The sequence below is a fragment of the Triplophysa dalaica genome, chromosome 15 (assembly GCF_015846415.1).
Source record: "Triplophysa dalaica isolate WHDGS20190420 chromosome 15, ASM1584641v1, whole genome shotgun sequence".
Classification (NCBI taxonomy): Eukaryota; Metazoa; Chordata; class Actinopteri; order Cypriniformes; family Nemacheilidae; genus Triplophysa; species Triplophysa dalaica.
The window spans coordinates 4,109,517-4,133,167 of record NC_079556.1 but is presented as its reverse complement, the minus strand read 5'-3'; the positions used below and the strand labels follow the sequence as shown (position 1 = coordinate 4,133,167).

Below are 23,651 nucleotides of genomic sequence, written 5' to 3'. Positions count from 1 at the left end.
GGTTTATGATCTTCAAGTACAGTATGTGTGTCTGTTTTTCACAGTATATATCAAGTTACCATTGAGTATTACCCTGCATGTAAGATAATAACTTAGAACCTGGAACAGTATTCTAAAGATGAAATTTAGTGAACCTACTGATAATTTGAAAGTAATTATGAATGGGTTCCCTACATTTCCACTTTAGAATACTGTTCCAGGTTCTATGTAATTCTCTCAGAATTATGTTGTAATTCTCTTTAGATTAATAATGGGTTTCTTGCATGTTTCATGAAATGCATATTGCATTTCGATAATAGTAGTAATAGTGGCGAAAGTAGTGCATTTCCATAAAAGTAGTACTAGGAATAGTAAATAAGAAGAAAGGTCCACTGCTTGATTATTGTTATGGTCAAATACGTGTGTATGACTGTTTATTAGTAGTAACTTCATAATTATTTATGCAGAATCTGAATTAGTAGATAACTAATAGTAGTTCTTAAGGAGGAATGAGTGAATTGGAAAGCTATTGATTAGTCTGTTAATGAGGAATTACCTGTTAGTTCTGCAGTAATTCCTTCTGTTACACATTAAGTAAGAAACAGTATTCTAAAGTGTTACCGAAAAGAATGTATACACACACTTAAAAAATAATTGTATATTATTGATTTCGGTTGACAAAGCACTTTTGCTATATTCGTGTGTAACAGTACAAAAAGAATCCTTATTCGCATGTCAAATTTGTGATCGCATTGCCACTTCATATTTTCTTTGATGTTAGGCTGATCATTATTACTTGTTGTTTTGTGCGTTTTTCGGCATACGAAGAACCTTTGCTGTCCCCCATTAGTCCTGTGGCGATAGGATGTACAGATGATGGTCCTACAAAGCATTTTTCAAAGGCCATCTAATGGCTTCTGCCTGCTGCTAAAATATGTCATTAATGTTTGTGGCAATTACGAGTTGTCAGAGCCCCGGCTTTGTGCCGCTCTGTCTGCGGATGAAAGGGTTGCGAGAGGAGAGGGAGAACTGGAGCGGAGAGAGGGGATACTTTTGAGGAGCAGAGAGGAAGGAGGTGCTGGGAGATGAGGGTCAAGAGACTGTCAAGCACAAAGGGAATGTCGCAATATTATCGATATCGTGTTATCTGAATATCGAAATGATCTCAATATTGTCGTGGTCACATGACTGTATGAAACGATATTTCGGGCCTAACATGGAGACAAAAAAATAATAGATGTAACCTTTGTCGACGTCCTTCTGGTGCAATTATTTTATTTTATAAAAGTCTTATACTATAACTCATACCTCGAAGCAATAATTATGAATATAGGATAAAAAAAGAGGTTGCTTATGGTATGTTTCCAGGTCATCATTTGCCATTTTAAACAGAGAGATACACATCCTACCGTGGGCGCCATTCCGAGGTATTACCGTACAGTGAGATATTTATATTGTCATATATATATCAATTTTATGTATGAAGGGCAACGTGAAATCAAAGATTTAATTTATTACAGTAAATGTCTTCGGTCTTATTGCATATGATTTATCAAGGTACTTTGTTCTTGGCTTAATTAAATGTTTTCCTGTTATATTCAGCCATAACTTGTAGCCAAATGGCTGTGGGTCCTTTTTTCTTGTGTGTGTGATCTGTTTAACCACCTCTGTTCTGCATGCAGAGCCGTCTCTCCCTCTCCTCTGCCCACGTACGGCCCCTGTTTCTGCTGATCTTGCTTGTCTTATTACACTGCGAACATGTGGAGAGCTCCTCCTGCGCCTCCTCGCGCCGCTCTGAAGACGTGATTGGCTGTCACACTCGCGTTTGCTGAACAACCCCAGTGACAAAAGACTCTCGAGCATTGCGCTCACGCAGGACTTGATTGACAGCTCATCAGATACGAGAAATGCTCTTGTGTTATTTCGCTCTTCGCAAGCTCGCAGTAAAACGCTGCGGTCATGCCGCTCGTTTCTACACAATATTGTAAAGAAATACATGCCTTTCCGTCTTTTTGTACTTCTTGGAAATTTAACGTGGAAAAAGAAGCCCAGGTTGAGACAACATGAGAAAACATAAAAGGGGATTTTATTTACATTGATTCATTTGGCAGACGCTTTTATCCAAAGCGATTTACAAGTAGGAGAACATATCAACATTTTGTCAACATGCTAAACCGTACCGTTAGTTTACAAGGCCATGCTACTAGGAGGATTAAAGCCTGAGTGAGCAAAGGAGAGAATGAACAACAAGGTTTTTATTTTATCTTAAGGGGATGTTAAGGGGACATGCTGTACTAATGGATTTTCAGTTTGCAAGCTGTAGATCACCCATCTGCATGTTAGAGAGGGCCGGTCGTCACACGTGCAGCTGAAATTAGCCAATCCCAGAACAACTTTCACTCCACGCCCTTTAAAAGCCATCATGGCTCGTGATGACATGTCTCACCAAGCTGCGACACTGCCCCAATTGGACAAGGCACGCAATTACAGAATCTGCAGATGATTTTTGTAGTGCAAGTTCAAGTGCCAGAACTAAAAATTGATCAGCGAGTTACATATAGAACAGGAAAAATCTTATCTTTGTATTCTTTTGTTATGATTTTCTCTTCACTGTGCTTTAGTGGGTCAGTAGATCCAGTTTAAACTGTTTGGAGGATGGGCTGCGTGAAGGAACTGAGCTTATCAACATTGTCGGCACCTCCTTTGTTTCTTATTAGGCCTTTGTTTGTGCTCGACACATCCATAACATCAAAAGCCTGTTTGGGCTCTGGCCTGGGAAAAGAGAGAACCGCATGTTTTCTATCCGCTGAAATAAAGTGTCTTCTCATCACCCTCATAATTACCTCCTAGCTGTCACATCCAATTGGCTTCTCTAGCCTGAGCAAATGGGGTTTTGTGTGTGCTTGTGGTGAAACCCTTCGGGCCCATCGGTGGCAATAGTGAGCTTGAACGGTGCGACAGAAAATGCCCACAGGAGAACCTTTAAGATCTCCCACCCTCTGCACGAGAGAATTAACAGTAAATCTGGCCTGACAGAAGTGTGTTTACTTTCTCCTCGACGGTCTGTCAGAAATATCACCTCTGTCCAATGAATTGTTTTCGGACCTGAGGGTGCGGCACCTGAGAAACGCTCACAATCCAAATGAACCTCTGTGTGTGGCATTTGTGGTATGTCGCTTAAAATCCAGTAGTGATTCCAGAGGTGTACATGACATGTTAAAACCCTTTTGTGATCAAACTATGGACATATTATATTCTAGATCAAGAGTGCATCTGTGTATGCCACTGACTAGAGGGAAATACTGCATAAAGCTCCAGGAAACTGGATTCCAAAGCAAACCGCTAATAATTTATTTTCCCTTTTTGACTCGATGGTCCCAGGACACCGTTACTGATCATTCCAGCTTAATTTAACCCCCACGCACTCACACATGGACTCCCCACCCAGCATAATTAGGTGAATGTGGATTTTGTCTTTCGAGCGATGATTTGAATTGGCCGACCGGCCTCATGTGCGGCCCCATTTGGAGCACAAAAGACTGTCTTTTGTCGGGGTGAGAGGGTTAAGAGAGCTCATTTCACGGCAGTTTATTTGTTGGGTCCCAAAGGGACGTCCCTCCAAAAGTACTATCAACCCTACCAGCTGGCTCTGGGGTGGGACGGCACAAAGACCCCCTGGAAACCTAACGTCCCATTTAAACAGCGTTTATGACAAATCAGATGACTGTGATGGAATAATAGCGTTTTACTAGTAGCAATGATGCTTGATTCAGGCAAAATGATTTAAGCAGCTATTTGAGTTTTTTTTGTGTTGTTCTGTGAGTGGGTGAAGAGTGGGTTTATATTTAAAATCATACCAAATAAAATAATATTGTTAATTTTCGTTGTGGTAAGTGACTTTAAAGTACACGATAACATCAATGTTAAAACATTAGTAACCACGAGTATCAAATTAATATTATAAAAATGACCATGAACAACTTTATCTCTCATTATTATATCATAGTTATGAATATTAAATAGAAATTGTGTATTACTATTAATATATAAAAAAAAAACATTATTAATAATATGTATATTGATATATTTTAATAAATGTAATTATAAATAAATGTAACTATGATTAATTTGAATAGCTTTAATAATTAAAATATTACTGTTTATCATCATTAAATAATATTTAATACTCTATTAATATGAAGAAAAATGTATGTATATATATGTCAAACACATGGTTACACCACATTTTTTTTATTAATTTTAATAAATAATTTTAATAAATAGCTTTTTTTTTACTACATTAAACTGTGATATTTCGAAAATAGTTTAATACCAATGTATACCATGTTTTGGTTTGTACTATTTACATAATAGTTTTGAAGTTCCACAGTTTTTGAGTATGCTGTATAACAAAGAACGTTAGTAACATTTTTCAAATTAAGCAGATCAGCTGCTGAAATACATTTAAACATGTGGAGTAAACAGTATAAATGTACACCAACTAAAGAATTGTTAAGAATTAAATCAAACCATGAGGTTTATTAATGACTTGATAATGAGAGTTATAAAAGCGGTTATAATTTGTTTGTTGTTTCTTTGTATAATCTTGAGTAGCTCTCAATAAATTTGTTATTTCTGTGTTAATGTTCTCTGGTTCTCCAGCTTCACCTGCGCTCGGCAGAGAGACTCAGGGACTTGTGTTGTGCTAACAGAGGCACCTTCATTAAAGTGGGCCAGCACCTGGGGGCCCTGGACTATCTGTTACCTGAGGAGTACACCAGCACGCTGAAGGTCCTTCACAGCAAAGCACCCCAGAGCTCTATGGAGGAGATCAGACAGGTCATTCAGGAAGACCTGGGGAAAGAGGTTTGTTTTCTTGCTATTATGGGAGCGATAGAAAGCATCTGTATGAAAGACAATGTGAAACAACATTCAAAATGCATTACAATTAATAGGTTTCCAAGAACTCTTATATAGAAATGTGACATTACAGTTGAATGCTGCATAATATTCAGATAAAATATGCAGGGCATAGATTTGTTTTTTAATAGATGCTAAATAAGACCATGCATGTTTAATGGGCAAATCATTTGGATCAATTCGTCTTAGTGATCGTCATTATTGCAGACCCCTCTTTGTCAGAAATGGGAGTGCATGGGTCAGTTGTTATCCGGGTCAGTGATGTTAATGCATTGTGGGTGAGATAAGAGGAAAAAAGAAGCTGATGAAGGCTGAGCTTTGAGCCTAAGACCTCTCCGGTTACCATTTTTTGCTTCTAGAGTTGATTCCTTCAAAGTGTGCCATTTCGAGAATACTTTGACCAGTTTTAAAAATGGTTCTGGTTTTTAGAGGAGGTAAAGTATGTCCAGATTGTCTATCGACTCTTGTCTTGTCGTTTTGTGTTCAGTAGATGTTCTAGTGACCCATTTATACATGATGTTAAGGGACAAGTCCATCCCATTGACTTAAATATCTTTCAGAATATCTTTGTACTCGGCATAAAAACAACGTTAGGGTGAATGACGTCAGAATTTATATTTTTGGGGGAACTATCCCTTTAAATTAGGTGACTTGTTATGAGGACTGTTTTTTTTCAAGGCATTTTTGACATTTTTTTTAGAAAACGAACAAATCGAATAGCTGTATATTTTATCTTTATATCCCCATCTCTTTTTAAAAAAAGGGTTACTTTTTACTTACGGTCAAATCAGTTTGTGACCATGGACAACAAACCAGTCTTAATGGGTCAATCTTTTCGAAATTGCGATTTTTACATTATCTGAAAGATGAATAAATAAGCTTTCTATTGATGTATGAGTTGTTCGAATAGGAATATTTGACTGAGATACAACCATTTAAAACTCACAAAAATAAAGTTTTTATATATTTAATGTAGGAAATTTTATCTTCATGGAACATAATCTTTATTTAATATCATAATGATTTTGGGCATAAAAGAAAAACCTATAATTTTGACCCATACAATGTTTTTTTGTGTTTTACTAAAAATGTTCCCTTTCTACTTAAGACTGGTTTTGTGGTCCGGGTTCACATTTGTGTTTTTAGCATATGTGTATAAAATGTTTATATGAATGTATGTATGAAATATGAGTAGTATATATTTATACATAATGTACTCAGGATTAATTGATTTGACAATTACTATACATATTTATCTTTACGTGAGTCAAATGAGAAAGAATAAAGCTCAACTTTTGTGAATCAATTAAGGTAAAAAATGTTTGTATGTACTTGCTCAATAACAGATTTTTGGGCAATTTTTAACCAAGAATAAGTTACAGATTGTAGGTTTAATACAGTCTTGCACTGCACCAAACACATATTATTTCGTTTTTTTCTCTATTTTGAGTACAGTCAAGGTCACATACAGTAACTCCCCAGTTCTGGTGATGAAATGACCTTGAACGGAAAGGACAATGGGAAGCTGTAATCACTCAGCCCTAGTGTGAGCAGGTGACTCTTTAGAGCGGCCCTGTCCCGTCTGACCTTGAGAGGGATGCTCTCCTGTCTCGTACCCGGGAGTTCTGGGGCGATGACTGCATCTTTACCGTTTTATTATTGTAATTATTAACTCTAATAGATCAGTCTGACTGTCTGCTTCTCTGACTGCCTGTCCTCCTGTTTCTAACACACAGACACACATACACACTGTCCCTGCTTGTCGTGTGACAGCCGCTCTGGCTGCAACATTACATAATTCCAGCCAGGTCACGACTGGTTTGCAGAGGTTCTTTATTTCATCCTCGTGTGTGTGTGCTGCAAAGAAGCATTTGAGACATTGCTGCTGTGTGTCGGAGCTGGAGATGGACCTGTCACGGTTCGATGGGCTCAGTGGTGCGGTGGGAGAATAATCCGTCTGTGTCTGTGTCACAATAAAAGTCCCCCGATTCTCCAGCTCTCCGCTTTTGTCTATTATTCACTGCATTATCGTCTGTGTGTGCGCGTGTGGGATTTTAGATTAGGTGAGGCACAGGCTCCTAATGTAGTGTAAGAATAATGCGTCTCAGCACGCTCGTGTCAGGTTCGCGCAATTGATTTTAATGAACGTTGCTTCGTTGAGCTGAGGCTTGCCATGTGCCGTGTAACAACCGGTTGGCAGCGCCCAATGGGCGCGGCACGGGGGGTAGAGTCGCTTGCCAGGGCTTTTAGTGAGAGTCTTCTTCTCTGTGAGGTAAACTCCCCGCTTCTCACATTTATTTATGAGTCCTGGCATGGTCTCACACAAAATCAAAAAGCCGTTAAAGGCAGCTCTGGATCCATTTAGATAAGGAATTATTGATATCATAAAGGTGTGGAGGAAGAAAGACAGTGGTCTTGGTTTCCTCTCAGCTTGCTTTCTTTTTAATTCACTCTTTCGTACGCGGGCGAGTGGCTGAAATGTTATTTCATGAGATTATTTCCAGTTAATAGAGTCAGACCTCTGCTTTATGCACCCAGAGTTTAGTAGGCAGGAGCTGAGCTTGTCGTTTTGCCCTCAAATTGAATTTGTATGTTTATATTTTTGTACTTATTTCAGTATTCAGTTATATATAAAAAATGGTAAAAAATATATATATGATACAAAAATGCTAGAAATATAAATTTCCCGATGTTCCGCTTTTCTTTGTGTGAAATAAAATGCGAGTGATATATTGTTAATTAATATTTATTTGATCAAACACAAAAAAAAATTGTATTGTTTTTACCGTGAATTTTCATACCACAATTTTTTGATATTTATGAGATACCTTTATTTATATCTTTATTACAGCCATCTATTAACATACTTGCTATTAATAGGAAGGACACTATTGTTCTGTAAATGATTTGATTGGTCTAAAAAAAATGTTTAACTTGCTCTAAAACTTATTTTCCAGCTGAAGTCACCGATCCCTTATTTTTTAGTCGTGGTTTGTCGTGCCCACTTTTTAGAACCTGATATTTCTCAGTTTACCCTGTTTCACTAGCAAAAACGATTTGTAAATGTTGTTTCATGTCGACTTTAAAAGCCCTTTTAAATAAATTATATAGCTGCTCTCTGCACATAACCAAGACCTGCTTTCTAAAACCTTGAGGAATGTTGTGAACTACCTGCCCAGAGAGTTTTGTGCTAGTAGGACTGAAAAAGGGCAAGGTATACTTAACATTTCGGTTTTACCAATATTTTTTTTCTTCAAAAGTAATTATCACGTTTGGTTGAAAAAATCATCTAATTGGTAGTCATCACTACCTACTCCCAAGGCCACTGTGAGGGTAAAAGTGCACACAGAAGCATTTGAGCAAAAACGCTTAATCATGAGCCTTACGATATTCCTTTAATTTAACTTAGGAACAATCTTATAGTTTGTTTTAATGGCTCGGACTCTTTTTACTTTTTGGTCAATTAATAAAGTCTTAAAGCTCACTTTTTACATGCATACATGCTTAAATTAGCTTTCCTCCACATCCACAGAGGCATCTACATACACGGCAACACCTCTGCACATTTAAATAGCAAGTCTTGCGTGGTCAGGCTTCGGATGAGGTCTAACAGAGAGCTGCCATTAGGAGGTTAACCCGAGAATGGCCCTTCCTTCCCGATAACAAAAGAGACTCAATTAACCTTTAGTAAGACAGTGCGCTGTACAAAGTAGGCGAGGTAAATTTGTTATCATCCAAACCCACTCAGCCACAGTTACATCCTCCACCAAGCCATCGTCATTTACTTACGTAATCTGGGCTGTCATTGATACGAATTAGCCTTAACTGTCGCTTTCACAGTTCATGTCGAGTCCAGTGATAAGATCATTCCACAATATTGTATTTTGTGTCAATGTTCGCTCTCATCATCACTTTTCTGTAGCATGCAATATAATCTCTAATCGACACGTAGCCTCTTGTCAAATCCCCTCTCAGCTGAGCAATCGTGCCATCTGAGGTAAGAAATGAAGTTCTTAACCTCTCTGTCAACCCGGTATAAATAAATCCCAGCATTGCTTTCCCATTTTTTTTGTCCTTCTTGCCTAATATTCTTTGCAAACTTTTATGAGCTTGGTGTTAAAAGGTCGTTTTCTGAAATGGCGAAGACACATAGTTTGTTTTTGGAAGTATTTTGGTTAATTTGGAAGTTGTAAAGAACGTTTTTTTAATGGATTGGATTTTGCCCGTTTTTTTTATATGATATTTTCTGTAAACAGAAGTTTAAATAGTGAAAACCAGGACTTCTGTGTTGTGTTGCATCAGACAGTGTAGACCAGGAGAGATAATTCTGATGCACAGGGAATCCTCTCAGTTTAGTCTGATGCGGCCTTTCTGTTTCCTCATTTGGATTATCTAACCGCAACGTGAGCTCTTTGGCTCGTAGGTGTTCCGACATCCCTTAGAGAGAAGACTGAGCTCATGGGGCAGGGATCCATTACAGTAGACCATTAAACAACAGATGGCAGGCAAGTCCCAGGCTAGCAGCGGTCTGTGAGTGCATGTGCTCGATCATGCAGGGGAATCAGTGCAGTGGAAAGGAGGCGGATCCTTTGGAAAGAGCCACCGCCGCTGCCTCATTCTCAATGACACAACGGCCAGTCAAGCATGTAAATGTGCATCATTTCCTCTAATGATGTGCTGGATGTGCGGCCTCATACGGGGTGTGTTTCAGCAGCCCACAGTTTTCATCCTGCCAGCACAGACGCACAGGCTGCAGGAGGACGACAACGAAAAATACCTGCTGGGTCTGCATCTGGGACTTAAACACCCTTTCTTTCATTCCTTCTTTCCTTCCTTTTTTCATGCTTCTTTCCTTTCTTCCTTCCTTTTTTCCTTCCTTCCTCCTTCCATCCTTCCTTCTTTCGCTCTTTCTTTCTTTCGTTCCTTCCTTTTTCACTTCCATTCATCTTTCTTTCTTCCTTTCTTCTTTCATTCTTTCTTTCGCTCTTTCTTTCTTTCCTTCCTTTTTTTAATGCTTCCTTTTCTCCTTCTTTCTTTAGAAAGAAGATTCTTTCTTATCTTCATTCTTCCCTCCTTTCTTTTCCTTTATTACTTTTTCTTTCTTCCCTTCCTTCCTCCTTCCATCCTTCCTTCTTTCGCTCTTTCTTTCTTTCGTTCCTTCCTTTTTCACTTCCTTTTTTCTTTCATTCTTTCTTTCGCTCTTTCTTTCTTTCTTTCTTTCTTTCTTCGCTCTTTCTTTCTTTCTTTCTTTCTTCGCTCTTTCTTTCCTGCCTGCCTTCCTTTCTTTCTTTCTTTCTTTCTTTCTTCCTTTCTTCAGGTCTTTCTTTCTTTCATGCTTCCGTCCCTCCTTCTTTTCTTTATCTTCTTTCTTCCCTCCTTCTTTTCTTTATCTTCTTTCTTCCCTCCTTTCATTCTTTCTTTCCTTCCTTCCTTCCTTCCTTCCTTTCCATCTATCCATCAATCATCCATCCAATAGAACATTCAATTCAAGAGTTCATAGGTTGATATAATTCTATTTATAATACAGCATATATCGTCTATTACATATATTTGTACACAGATTAATCAGATCTGTTGGATTTATTAGACTTTCTGAACTTGATAATAATGACATTAGATATTTAAATAACTTTCATCTTTGGTCCTGGTTTCCTTTTATAACCAGCTCATTTTCTAAATGTTTTATCCATAAGCACGGATGCTTTAGAACACCCCATGTAGGCACACAGGATGCGGAACCACATTGGAATATCAGTTATACTTAGCACGAGGACCTGAAATAAGAGCATGTGGGCTTTTTTGGCATTGAAGTATGGTAGTAAAGGAGCATGTGGGAGGTTGGAGATCTTTGGCGTTGGTGATGCTTTGGATCTTGTAGATATACAGACTCAGCCCTCTCTGCTTCAGTGGTTACCACCCTTGCAGAGCGCAGGCTGTCCCCGTGCTTCCTGTAACCATATGGGCTGTTCCCCACAGTCACATGTTACTTACTATCATGTATGCCAACCCTTTTGCACCAGAACTTTGCTCTCACGCTTCTCCCAAAATAAGGAAAAGCAAAGCACCATAATGAAATGCTATTTTTATTTAGAAACCCATAGACCTCATCTATAGAGCGTGACAAGGACAGTCCACAGATGTCTGAAATGGTGAAAATTTATATTTAGTTTAGCTGGAAATGGTTTGCACACTTTTTATGCAATTGCGTATTTCATTTGTGTAGTAAAATAAAAAATGTCACACCCAATCAATGCAGCACACAGATGTGTTATTGCATTATAAAGTGAGCAGCCAAGTTTACTTGGAAGCTGCAGGAAAATGTTTACCAGTCATAAAACATGAGAAAAGAAACGGAAGTGTAGCATTTGTGATGGCATATGTGGTCCTACGGTGTGAATCTGGAGCGTGCCGTAGAAATGACTCGACAATCTGTCCACTGAGGTCTGAAGGGAAGGTCCAGTGATCTGCTCTGTTCTGCGCTACACCACACTCTCAAACATGCTTTTCCGAGACATTTCTTTATTGTCTGTGAAAACAAACAGTAAAACAACTCAGTCAGACTTTCAGTAATGTGATATACCAAAGTTATATTTCCAGTTCCTAGTTATATTTTCCAACTCTTTTTTGCATTTACCAAACTTTTTATAGGCTGTCATTTAAAAAATATAAATGATACAATACGGCATCCATCCCATGAAAGATATGGAAAAAGAAACTCTTGTTGGTTTGATAGCACACCACAAAGATGGAAAAATAGTTTTTTTTTTGAGGGTGATAAAAATGAATAAAGCAGTGGTGCGTTAGTTCAAAAGCTGATAAATACCCTCTGGGTTTCTCCTCTAGCATGATAAGAGATTAAAATATTACCATAAACACTGCATTATCTCACTCGACAGAGTTTTTCTTCCATACGCCCTGCAGCAGAACGGTATCTCTCTATCTCCTCAGCATGAATATCTGCTCCATTAGCAAGCCATTCATCCACCCAGCGCACTGGCTCTGCTCTGAATAGGACCATAACACCGCTGAAAGTGATTGCATGTCTTTCTTGTAACACTCTTCTGATGCCAAACCAGTCGACTGTTGAAAGTTGCCTCCCATTACTGTTTCCTTTGCATTAGCCTCAATGGCCGTATAGTTCCCGCACCAAAGCGATTAAGACATTCGTTGATATAAACCACGGATAAGTTGAATTTTGAAGTTTGTTATCGTTAAAGCATTTTTTGACTGTCGCCTGTCGTGATTCTGCCTCATCATGTCATCATGTCAGCAGGATCCCTTGTTTCACGTGGAGAGAGAGAGTTTTGGATCTTTTGGTCGCCATACTCTCTCTCCAGGTCTCGTCTCTGTTCCCGCACTTTCGTCTCGTTAATACTTGTTAATTAGTTCATTCCCCGCACCTGTTTTTCTCCCTATATATTGACCTCGTGTCTCTTGTCTTGTGCTGGTTCGTTTTGTATTGCTTCATGTCTCACGCCATCGTGAGTTGCCAAGTTTATTGCTCTCGTCTGGTCAAGTATGTATTTAGTGTTAGTCCTGTCTTAGTTTCATATAGTTCAGTCAGTTACCTTGTTCTTCTGTTTTGTCCCCCTAGTGGGAGGTTTTGGTTTGTTTTATGTGTTTTAAAACATAGTTCTCGTTTGTTCCCCCATCGTGGGTCTTTTGTTTTCTGTTCATCGCTGTCTGCACCTGGTACCTCATTGAAAATCACGACAGTCGCCATACATTTTGTAAAACAGAATGAAACGGAAAAGCCTGCAAGGGCATTTGATTTAGTTTATTTATATACCCAGTTTACAATGTTGCACTGTTTCAAAGCATTTTTAAAGAATTGTATTTATTTTTATTTAAGATATATTTTTTATGATATGCTGATATACTGGGCTGCACGAATAGATCACAATTTATGTTAAACACATCCTTTGATGCATTTGAGCGTCGCTTTTATACAAAGCGACACAGCGTGCTTTCAATGTAAATCCTTTTTTATGTGTCAGTATGTGTGTTTCTTCGGAATTGAACCCGTAACCTTTGTGCACAGGATGAGTTTTAAACAAAGTTTGTTATAACTGTCAAAGTCATGTCAAATCGAAACAGTTCCCCCCTGATGATTTTAAGTTCACATCAAGAAACGCAAAGCGGAAGGAAGGTGATGTGAAAAAAGGTCAGCGATGTGCGACTTGCGTCTCTGAGTGAAAAGGAGCTCCAAGAGAACGTGATTTATTTAGTGCTGTGAAAAGATAATATTTAATCTGTAAAGCACTTATCTCTTTTTTAGCTCGACTGCCTCTGATTAGAAGTGTCCCAGCTGTGCCTGCTTCCCTATTCACAGAGCCCGGTCTTGTTTTACAGCATCTCTCACTGTAATTAACACCCTAAACAATAACAGCATTCTATAGCTCGCCTGTCGTTTCTCTGCTTTTTGTGTTCGGGTCAAAGGCATCTTCTCATTTCCCCTCTAAAGGGCTCTGCCTCCTGAAATACTCTGAATTTTCACTCTGATCCACTTCTCGGGGGAGGCGGATATACTGGCACTGCATTCATATCTGAAGTAGATTGAAAAGATGATGCGCACTTAACCGCACAAGTGACGGCTAATTACAGCACTTTATCATGCTATATCGATGGCTATTTCACTTGTTGCATGCTGATATGTGATCTTTGCATGTTCCCTGTATGACATTTAAAACCTATTTTAAGTACATTACATTACATGGCCATTCAAGACGAGTGTAAAGAAGCACTTATAGGTAGTTAACAGACTTTCCGTTGTCGTAGTTGCATGCCGTGTTAGTCCAATGCTACACTCCGCTTTAGTTCCCCCGCATGCAATTTTTATTATATTTCTGTAAAGAACCAGGAAAGATAAGTGGACCATATTTCCTTTTCACAGCCCCATAATCTCTCAACACCGACTCCATCGATGGAGATTTGTTGTCCCCTGTGAGGGAAGTTTAAATGTCCAACAGAATATAAAGTGTTGCTATAAAGTTTAGCTTGGTTTTTCTTTCAAGTGCTGCATATCTATTCGGTGCGCTTTTTGTTTTTATCACAAAAGAAGACATTTCAGTGGTTTCCTATCCGTACAATGTAAGTCAATGGGTGCAAATGTTGTTTGTTACCAACATTCTTCATAAAATCGTATTTTAGTGTTCTGCAGAAGTAAGTCATACATGTTTAAAATGACATGAGAGTGAGTAAACGATAAAATATTTGTTTCAATCATTTTTGGGTGAACTATCCCTTTAAGAGGTATTAGGTAGCAGGCAAACCGTCATCTTACAAAATGAGTATAAAATTGATCATGCGTTACTACCAACATGCAGCATTACTCGGTGCTAAACAGATTTTTAAACAGATTAGACTAGTTACAGACCAGCTTCCGCTGTAGGGGTGTCAGTGTTTGGCTCTTAAGGATGCAAAAATGATGACAACATGTTTTAATTACACTTCAGGGACGCAGAGGAAGTGTGAGCTCGCCACAGTCATTATAACGTCAGCGACGGCAGCGGTATGGAGCACATCATCACAAAGACTCTGTTGCCCCTGATTATACATTCCCTCATATGCAATTGTGTAAGAAACCTTTTCATTACTACTGCCAGCCGTCTTCAAAATGACTGCAAACAACACCGGAGCAGGCAGCTTTACAGCTGAGAAACATCCTCCCGAACACATGGCTATATTGAAACCCTTTGAATTGTAAATGAGGCCGCCATGCCATACTGTTAAATGCTTTACACATCTGTTCTTTCAAAGGGACAGTTCACCCAAAACAAAGACGTTCTGTCATCATTATGACCTTTAAGCTATTGAACAATAATTTATTATGAACAGGGTCTCTCAAGCTCCAAAATGGACTTGCAACATCATAAAATTGAAAAAAAGTTTCTCACACCATAGAACCTTTCCCAAAACACAAAAGAAAATGTAATAGATTTAATAGATATAATGGGAATATTATTGGATTTAATGGAAACTACAATGGTGTCTACTGGTATGTGATGGATTCTATTGGTTTGATGTTAAAAAAAATCCAAAAAGAAATAGGAAAAGATAATGGTATGCTTCATAATTGTATTTTAAAGGCAACCGTTTGAATTTCTGTGTTGGTTTCTATTGGGTTTCTATTGTTTATTTTAGCAGGATATGTTATATGGGCTATTGTTATGATATTTGAATAGAGGTTTTTTGTAGTGTTTTTCTCAAAAAGTATTGGTTTGGGTCAAGAAAACAAGTTGGTTAAATTGAGAAATAATGTGTCTTGTATTTCTGACTTGAATGCTTGAAGTTTTGTTTTCTTTGTGTGTGTGTGTACACCGTATACATAACTATTGTCCATGGATGGCGGCTTGTTGATTTCTTTTCTCTTCGTGGATGTGAGAAAACACATTTTGTTGTGAGTGGCAAGATGGAAAAATGTGTTTGGTAGTCTTGGGTTCCCACATTTGCTGAATTGCTTTTTGGTAATAGTTGCTTTAATGATCTTGTACTCTGATAGGTGTGCTGTGAAGACCAAGTCCAAGCTACTCAAGTTCATGATTCCAAGAGATGAGCATCATCGACAGGAGCTCAGTGATACCCTACTAGTTTATATTTAAATAGTGCATTTACTGTACTAAAACAGAAAACTGAACTTAAAAATGAACTCCACCATTTTTTTTATTGTTTTAATTAGCTGTTAGTTTTAGTACTCAACCCAACTGCAGTTTGATTGAAATAACTTGGAATGCACATAAAAAACTTAAAAAAACAAAAAAATTGCATGTTTGAAAACTGTTTCTGTAGGAAAAACCGAAGTAAGGAAAATTTCAATGGTAGTCAAAAGTGCCCCAGAACTGTATGTTTTCTTGCATTATTTTAAATATTATTTAGATATATTTTTTCTGTAAAGTAGTCAATGGTGGCCAAGAACTGTTTGGTTACAAGCATTCGTCCAAATATCGTTCTCTGTGTTCATCAAACAAAGAACAAAGAAAATGTATATAGATTTGGAACAACTTTAGGGTTTAAGACTTCTGCACCTGTTTTCCTTCTGTTGAACTTATTGAAGAGTGCATCAGATCCAGATGTGCTTGACTTTCATATACAACTTGAAATAGTAGATTCTTGCTGAATTGTACATTTTGCCATGATGCTGTCAATAAAAGTATCCATAATCCCCAACAACAGCCTGCTAGTGCGATTCCTCCACAGTAGCAAAATAAATTGTGGCCCAAACAATCCCGCTTCTACACTGAATCAAATTAGCCCTTTGCCCCAGGCCAAGAGATCCAAGTTAATTTGCCGTTCAAACTTCCCAGACAAAACATTTGCTTCGTTAAACGCTGCTTGTAAAAATGTCAGCGTACATCACAATGGCCCCTCAGGCTACTGAAATGCACTGCCCTCCCAATTGTTTTATGAATCCTTAGCCTGATTTTCACTCCCCATACAGACTTATTTTTTAATCAATTTGGGATTTCTTATTCTTTAAGACATGCTTAAATGTTTTAATCGTTTGCAACCTTATCGTCCTATCGCCAGATTTTACCGAGACGTTTCAAGTGTTTATATTGTTATGATATATGTTAATATATGTACAAACTGTAGGGACCCCTTGGGGAGTGGCACTTGCCCCAGAGTGGGTACGTGAGTCCCCGAGGGCCTGCGGCAACGGCGTGTGAATGAGAGACCTGTCAAGCGTTACGAGAGGTGTCCCAGCCCACAAAGAGATTTACACGCTTGCATGACGGCATCTAGCAATTAGGCATAAAATGAGTTACACCTTTCGTTAGGGAGTCTTCGGAGTGTGTTGGGGTTTGCCAAATTGGCACTCTTGTTCTTTGCGATCAGTCACAATGTGCTGTGTTTTAGTCAGAGAAATTGAAACGAGTTCCTTTCAGAAGAGTCATAAGACTTTTGGCACGAGCTTAATTTCAAGATGTTTTTTTTTGTGAGTAGCTACTGCACAACTACCTAAATGGGATCTATGAGAAGCAGAGGCGGTTCGAGTCATGATCAGTTATCGTCTTTTTGTTTAACTGCATATATGGTTTAATTTGACCCCCCAGGGAAAAACCTCTCGGAAGAGGCACTTGAAGATGTTCTTCACCAAACCCTTAGACCCATTATGAGAAAAAGATTAAAGGGGTCATATGACACGGCTAAAATTAATATTTTTGTTTGTTTTAGATGTAATGCAGTGTATATTTAAGGTTCAAAATTCCTGTATTTTCCACATATCGTGCATGTTTGTATCTACTCTTTGCCTTGACTGAAAAACCAGTGCGTAGTGATTGGTTGGGTATGCAAGCGTGTGATGGAAATGTAACGCTTCATACCATATTTGGGACATCAGGTTCCACAGCAATTGTACTGACAGGTACGCCCACCTTACTTGTATATACATTTGTGATATTTGTGAAATCATACCACGAACTGACGTATATTTGTGGGGGTCTGGATGAGAATTTGCTTTTAGATAGAATGCATCTTTTGTTCCGGCACTTTAATTTTTGCCATTTTACATGTCTACTACATGCATGGGCAACTTATAACACACCAATGGCTCAGAAAATCACGTATTCGCGCCATATTGTTTAGATGTACTAGAAACTATATAGATGTTAGAAATATACTAGAAAAATACAAAAATTTGCATTTCTCTGGCTAACAGAGAGTTGAATGTTCCCAGGATTACAGACCAACAAATTCAGCTTTTTCTTTGGGGTCATCCATCCTGGGAACATTCTGGGATTTCACAACAGTGAATGACACACACGTTTCCAGCCGTCCCGTCTCCAGCAGCGCTCGGCATGGGTGAGAGCTTCTTTGCCTTTGTTGCTTTCCTTATAATTTCACAATTGCCGGTGATAGGGGGCAGAGATTTTGAGTGGTATGTCGGTCTTTGTTTGCAGTTCATAGGGTAGGGAAGGAAGGCGACACAATTTTTTTCATAAACACCCCACAGTGTGCACAAAATCAGTCCTGTGTCGAGTTGACTTTGATTTCGAGTGCATCTTGTTCAACACTTTTCTCTGTTACTTAATAGATAAAGTGGTGAGGTTAATAAGTTAATTGATTCCTGGACAGGGACATGTTAAGCTGAAGTGTCAGTCACTTGAGTATGAAATGCAAGAGGCTATATTTGACTTAAAAGGGCACATGGGATGGTGTGCCGTGAGAATCTGATATTTATTCTTTAAGTCATAAGGGGAAAAGGACCCTTGAAAGAGTTTGCAGATTCCCAAAAAGGATGCTATAACAATAATCATTTATACAAATCTTAGAAATACTGTATACTGATGGATAAATTGAATTTATTTTGAGCACTATGTTAGAAAAATGGATGGAGAGCTACTCTTCAAAGTTTTTTCACTTCCATCAATAATGTTTTAGGTTTCATCCTTTTCATTGTTGAATTAAAAAGTTTGGAAAAATAATCTGGTTTTCATTCAAACAGCAACTCAGCTGTTGTTATTATATTTAGATGCTGAACATTTTAGATTGCCATTCTCAGGACATATGCCTCACAATGAAAATATTTATTTGAGGAATAATAGGAAGACTTACTTGTCTATAAAAATGTTAATGTATAATATAAGACAGTTCTGTGGTATTATGCAGTTAACAGTCTTCTCTTTACTTGATGCAGTGCACGTTGTCAGTATGTGTCTGTCGCCTGATAATATTTGTAATGAAATAAGATGAAGCGTTTACAGTTTCGAAAACACACATTTATTTATTATTATGATTTAGAGGAGTGGCTGATGCTTTAGCAAGTATTCATGCAGAAATCCACTTAATTCTAAGGATTTCGTAAAGTTTTTCTCACATCTGTAGCTGACTGATCTCTTTCGTTGTGCTATTAGTTTTAGCGGGATCGGTGAGTAGTTAATCAAAGCTATACTTTGAGTAAAAAACTAGAAACTTGTACCGGTACTGATACTGTTGGCTAAAATAACCATAACTTTGAGATTAAACAGGTTAAGGATTTACCTCAATCCCATATATTATTAGTAATTATCAATAATTGTTTTTGTAATACTTCTAATCAATTTAGTATTATATCAACATTATATATATATATATATTTAAAGTACTGTTTATACTATGTGTTAAAATATAAAAATTCAATTAGATACATATTATATCAACGTTATGAAGTGCTGTTTATACTATTTACAGTATAGTCAGTTGACAAATAAGCCGTACACTTGTCGTTCTGACGTAGCAAAAAATGTGAAAACAAACTGGCAATAACATATACATTTCAATTATTAATATTGATTTAATAATATAAAATAATAATGAAGATAAATCTCTTGTATCAAACCATTGCACACGTGTATACATTTGTTTGTCAACTACCAATATATATATATATACAAAAACAGTGATAAAGATATTTATTAATTAAATATGTGTATATATATATATATATATATATGTATATATATATATATATATATATGTAAAATGTAACTGTATTTGTTTAATGTTGTCCTTTATTAAAGTTGTTAAAAATCATGCAGTGATAAGAAAATCATGTGGCTTTTCCTCATTCTGTGATCAGCATGATGCTTTATATGTTCCTAAGGGCCGCTCACACAGGCATCAGTTGTGTGTCTATGTCCCCCTCTGCGGTGGTCCCGGGTGACTGTGATTACAGTGAGACACAATAATGGCTCCAGCTGCTCGGCGGGAGGTCAGAGGTCGCGCTGCGCTATCAGGCCATCGCAGGCGCCGGCTGATCTGCGCTCCCAGTCATCTGTGGCTTTAGATAAGCCAAGACGAAAAAAGAGACAAAACTCTGATTATCTGATCATTTCAGAAAGGACAAACCGGGTCAGCCGCGTGGAACGTTCTAGCGAAAACAAAATGACAAAAAACAAGAAGGGGCAACAAAGCAGAATGGGACAAAAGTGCAAATGCCAGACCCGTGCTTTTGCGTGTGAAAGTGTCCTCAGTGGTTGACAACAGAATTGAAACGCAGCCGTGGAGGGAATTATTTCCCTGTGAGGTCTGAGTGAGACGGTAGGGAACTTTGTTGTAGTATGGCATTGTGGTGGGGTGAACATATTGCGTGTGACAAGAGAAAGGCTATAGTCTAATGACAACACGTCCCTAGGGATTCCTCCTTGACCTCCGCTGTTGCTAATTGCGTCCATTATTCTTGTCCCACTGAGGAAAGAATGGAGCTTGGGTGGGAGGAGCTTATCTAAGCCCGACCCCCTTTTGGCTTGATTGACAGATGAGAGAAATATGACAAGCATGGAGCTTGTGGTACTGCTTCTTGCTAGCTGTTACACCATAAAGTGATAGAAATATTGCTAGATACCTTCCCACATACCAGACAGAGAAGCTTTTATGTTGCAGGGTAGGTGTAACTTAGCAAGACCGTTGTTATAAGAATAAACCGCAGTCTATTTCTTTATTCGTGTATATGACTTTGTTTTATGGAACACAAATAAATATATTTTGAGAAATGTCTCGGTTTGTGTCCGTACAATGAAAGTCAATAGGGGCGAATGTTTTTCGGTTTCTTACATTTCTTGTGTTCTGTTGAAAAATAAAGTCACACAGCTTTGACATAAGAATAACATGCAACATGCTGTTTGGTTTATTCATTTTTTTTAAAGATTTTTTTTGGCGTTTTGCCTTTTTTGAACAGACAGTGATTTTGTAGAGGACAGGAAGCGAAGCGGATGACAGAGGGGGGGGTCGGGGAAAGGACCGTGACCCGGGATTCGACCCCTGGTCACCCGGCGATATTTTATCTCATATATATGAATAATTAAGCATTTATATTTAACGTGTTGTAAGTTTGAAACCACACCAGTCAAGATGATTCTGTAAAATATTTTTTGGCTGTTTTTATCAGGAACCTTAAAAAATTACTGCTGACCAATTAAAATAGATAGCCATGTAACATCCGCTGGCTCAACCCAATTTAGACATTTGTGCATATATTGAGAACACTTAAAACATTTTGACCATTTGTTTCAAAAAGTCTATATATTGTTAATATCTGCATGTCAACAGTGTAATGACAGGTTTTGCAGTAACACAGTTGTGTAACCCGCACGTTGGCAAGTGTTGGTCTTGTTGGAAGTTGCCTCAGGTGTGCTAGAAGGTCCCTGTGAGCAGCAAGCTTAACATTAGCCTAATCGGACAAGATGCCCGTGTATGTCAGAGACTGAGTCCATCTCTGTTGTAAAATCACCGTGTTGAGTGTGGACAGATGACGGCAGTCCTGTCCACCTACTGCCTAATGGTCAGTTGATAGTGCAAAATGTAGTGTATAATCTAATGGACATAGAATATTGTTTGCGACAATTTTATTTAAATACCACTGTGTAATTGTTTGCGGGCCAAGACTACTGCGTCAGACTGCCAAATACTAAAACACTGTCTATATTGTATTAATAACAATAAGCTGCATTTTAAGAATGATATTGTCTTACAGGGCGATTCCTAAAGGTATAGACATGCATGTGGTGAGATATATTTATTTATACACTTTATTTATAGTTTAGTTGAGAAACTCTGGCCAGACCTGTATACCAGCATCATATCACCAAGCAGCTCTATTTTTATCCAGTTGTCACCGACTAAAACAGTGTGACATTCAGCGAAGCAGATCTGTGCATGCGATGTTTACAGAACCCCATCCCTGTTCTACGGCGCGGTCTGTGACATACCTGTTTCCCTCAGCGTGTTCCAGACATCGGCAGGCTGGACCACGGCCCGCCGCTTACAGGTGAATTTTCTGGGTGGATGCATAAGGTGAGAAATGTCTGTTTCTCAATGGCAGTTCACGTGAGATAGCAAAAGCTGGCATCAAGCCTCTGTCGTCGGTGGTTCCGCTGGTCGACCCCGTGCCACTCAGATGGCAGAAGTCCAGCCTTCACACCGATAAAATCCAACAAATGACTCATTGGACACTTCAGAGCTGGTAACTCTGTTTTTAGACCTGAGAAACTGAATCTAGAAAACGAAGAGCGATATCATTGAAGACTTGAACCCTATCTCTAAAGGGTGAAGTGCCATTTTTGCAATAGATAGGTGTATTGTGTACCCTCAAGAACCTTCACCTTGTCTCTATAGATTCCAGATTTCTATTTAACACACGTTCGGATATACATACATAATGGGACCTCCTGTTTCTGACAGTAACATTACTTGCTTGTCATTGTTAGGAAGCTAGATTTCGGCCGTCTCCAGATGAGATGAATGGGTTCTGTATGGATGAATGGTCTGGTGTTCATAAGCGAAACTGTGGATGAGCAGTCAAGCAGTTAAAGTTCATTCTCATAATTGATAATGAAGACAAACTTTCCCTGCAGAGATGGTGACAGGTTTGCAGCGTGATAATAAGAATGGAACGCTGTTGGAAACTACAGGTTTTGAAGGCACAAGGCTGTGTTTTTTTTATTTATCATAGCTATATATTAACCTTTAGGCTTTTAAGCATTTATTCGTATTTGTTTTTATTGCTGGTATTTGGCTGTGTCTCAAAATCTAGTAAATTGACTTAATCTGGACATGTCTAGACTACAAGCATCCAACTGTAAATAAAAAGCTTTCCTGTAGCTCAGTTATAGGAGCATTGCGTTAACAAGCAACGTTGTGGGTTTGATCCCAGGGGATTGCACATAGCTATGTATAAATGTATGGGATAATGCAATATAAGTTGCTTTGGATGAAAGCGTTTGACAAATAAATTTGAGACCAGATATGGGAAGTACTTTACTCAAGAACATTTTTCTCGTATCTGTACTTTTTGAAAAAAAATCTAAAAAGCAATATATTATGAAGCATGTGTTATAATTTTTACTTCTCTACTTTCAGAAATGTTCTTTTTGACGTGTTTTACATTACATTACCTAAAAATTTTTTTTTTAACTCAGGCAGAAATTTTGAGTAACATTTTAAAGTATACTTAAGTATTAAATGTAAAAAATTGGTATGTATTTATCAAATGTATTGAAGTAGAAGGTATGAAGGTACATTTATTCAAAGTAAGAAGTTTGAAAATGTATTTCCCAACTCAGCTTGAGACTAAACTTTTACATACAGTAAATGAGAACATTAGTGTTCGGTGTTTGGAAGTCATCCAAAGTGTTTAGAACTTAGAAGTCATATAAATAATGAATCGTAATTTTGGCAATACCTACTTCAGTAAAGAATTAACATTTTTGTTGAACTCCTCACAGCAATGTACTGCAAATACAAATTGGAACATGCCTTACTTGTAGATGGTATACAGGTTGGTTTGGGGTGCATGCCTAAAAAGTTGTTTAGGGAAGTAACTATACTATACCTAAATAATATAGTAAAAAATATAAAACATATTATTTTGGTATCACTTGATGGTTCCATGGTTGAATTGAGCTGACCTTCATCCACCACTTCCACCATTTTCATTGAGTTTGGTTACCAGGTGACGTTAATGTCGTAAAAAGCTTTGATTTCTCAGCACTCAAGGTTGAATTGTCCACTTTTGCTTTCCTTCAAACGCACAATTTTTCCTGTTAGTCTCTCCAGGAACATTGAAACACTTTGGCAATATGCCATAGTGGAGCAGAACAGCTTGATATTCCTTTTGAGTTATTTATTTATGGTTTACTCCACTTGTGCACACACAAAACGAAAGATTTGTCACTTCCTCGTGGCATCCCTTTCCACTGCCCCTGTTGTTTCAGTCTTGAATATTCATTGCAGTTGGCATGGCAGGCAAAAAGTGGCATACGGATCAGTCATGCTAT

The 23,651-nt window shown here is 38.1% G+C and overlaps 1 protein-coding gene across 1 annotated transcript in view; it reads left to right on the top strand.

The window, feature by feature from the left end:
• Nucleotides 1-23,651, top strand: part of adck1 (aarF domain containing kinase 1) — a 90,559-nt gene that overhangs the window by 23,064 nt on the left and 43,844 nt on the right. The window contains exon 4 of the mRNA XM_056767998.1: nt 4,642-4,845. Coding sequence (XP_056623976.1) covers nt 4,642-4,845 — 204 coding nt within the window. The remainder of the gene's footprint in view (nt 1-4,641; nt 4,846-23,651) is intronic.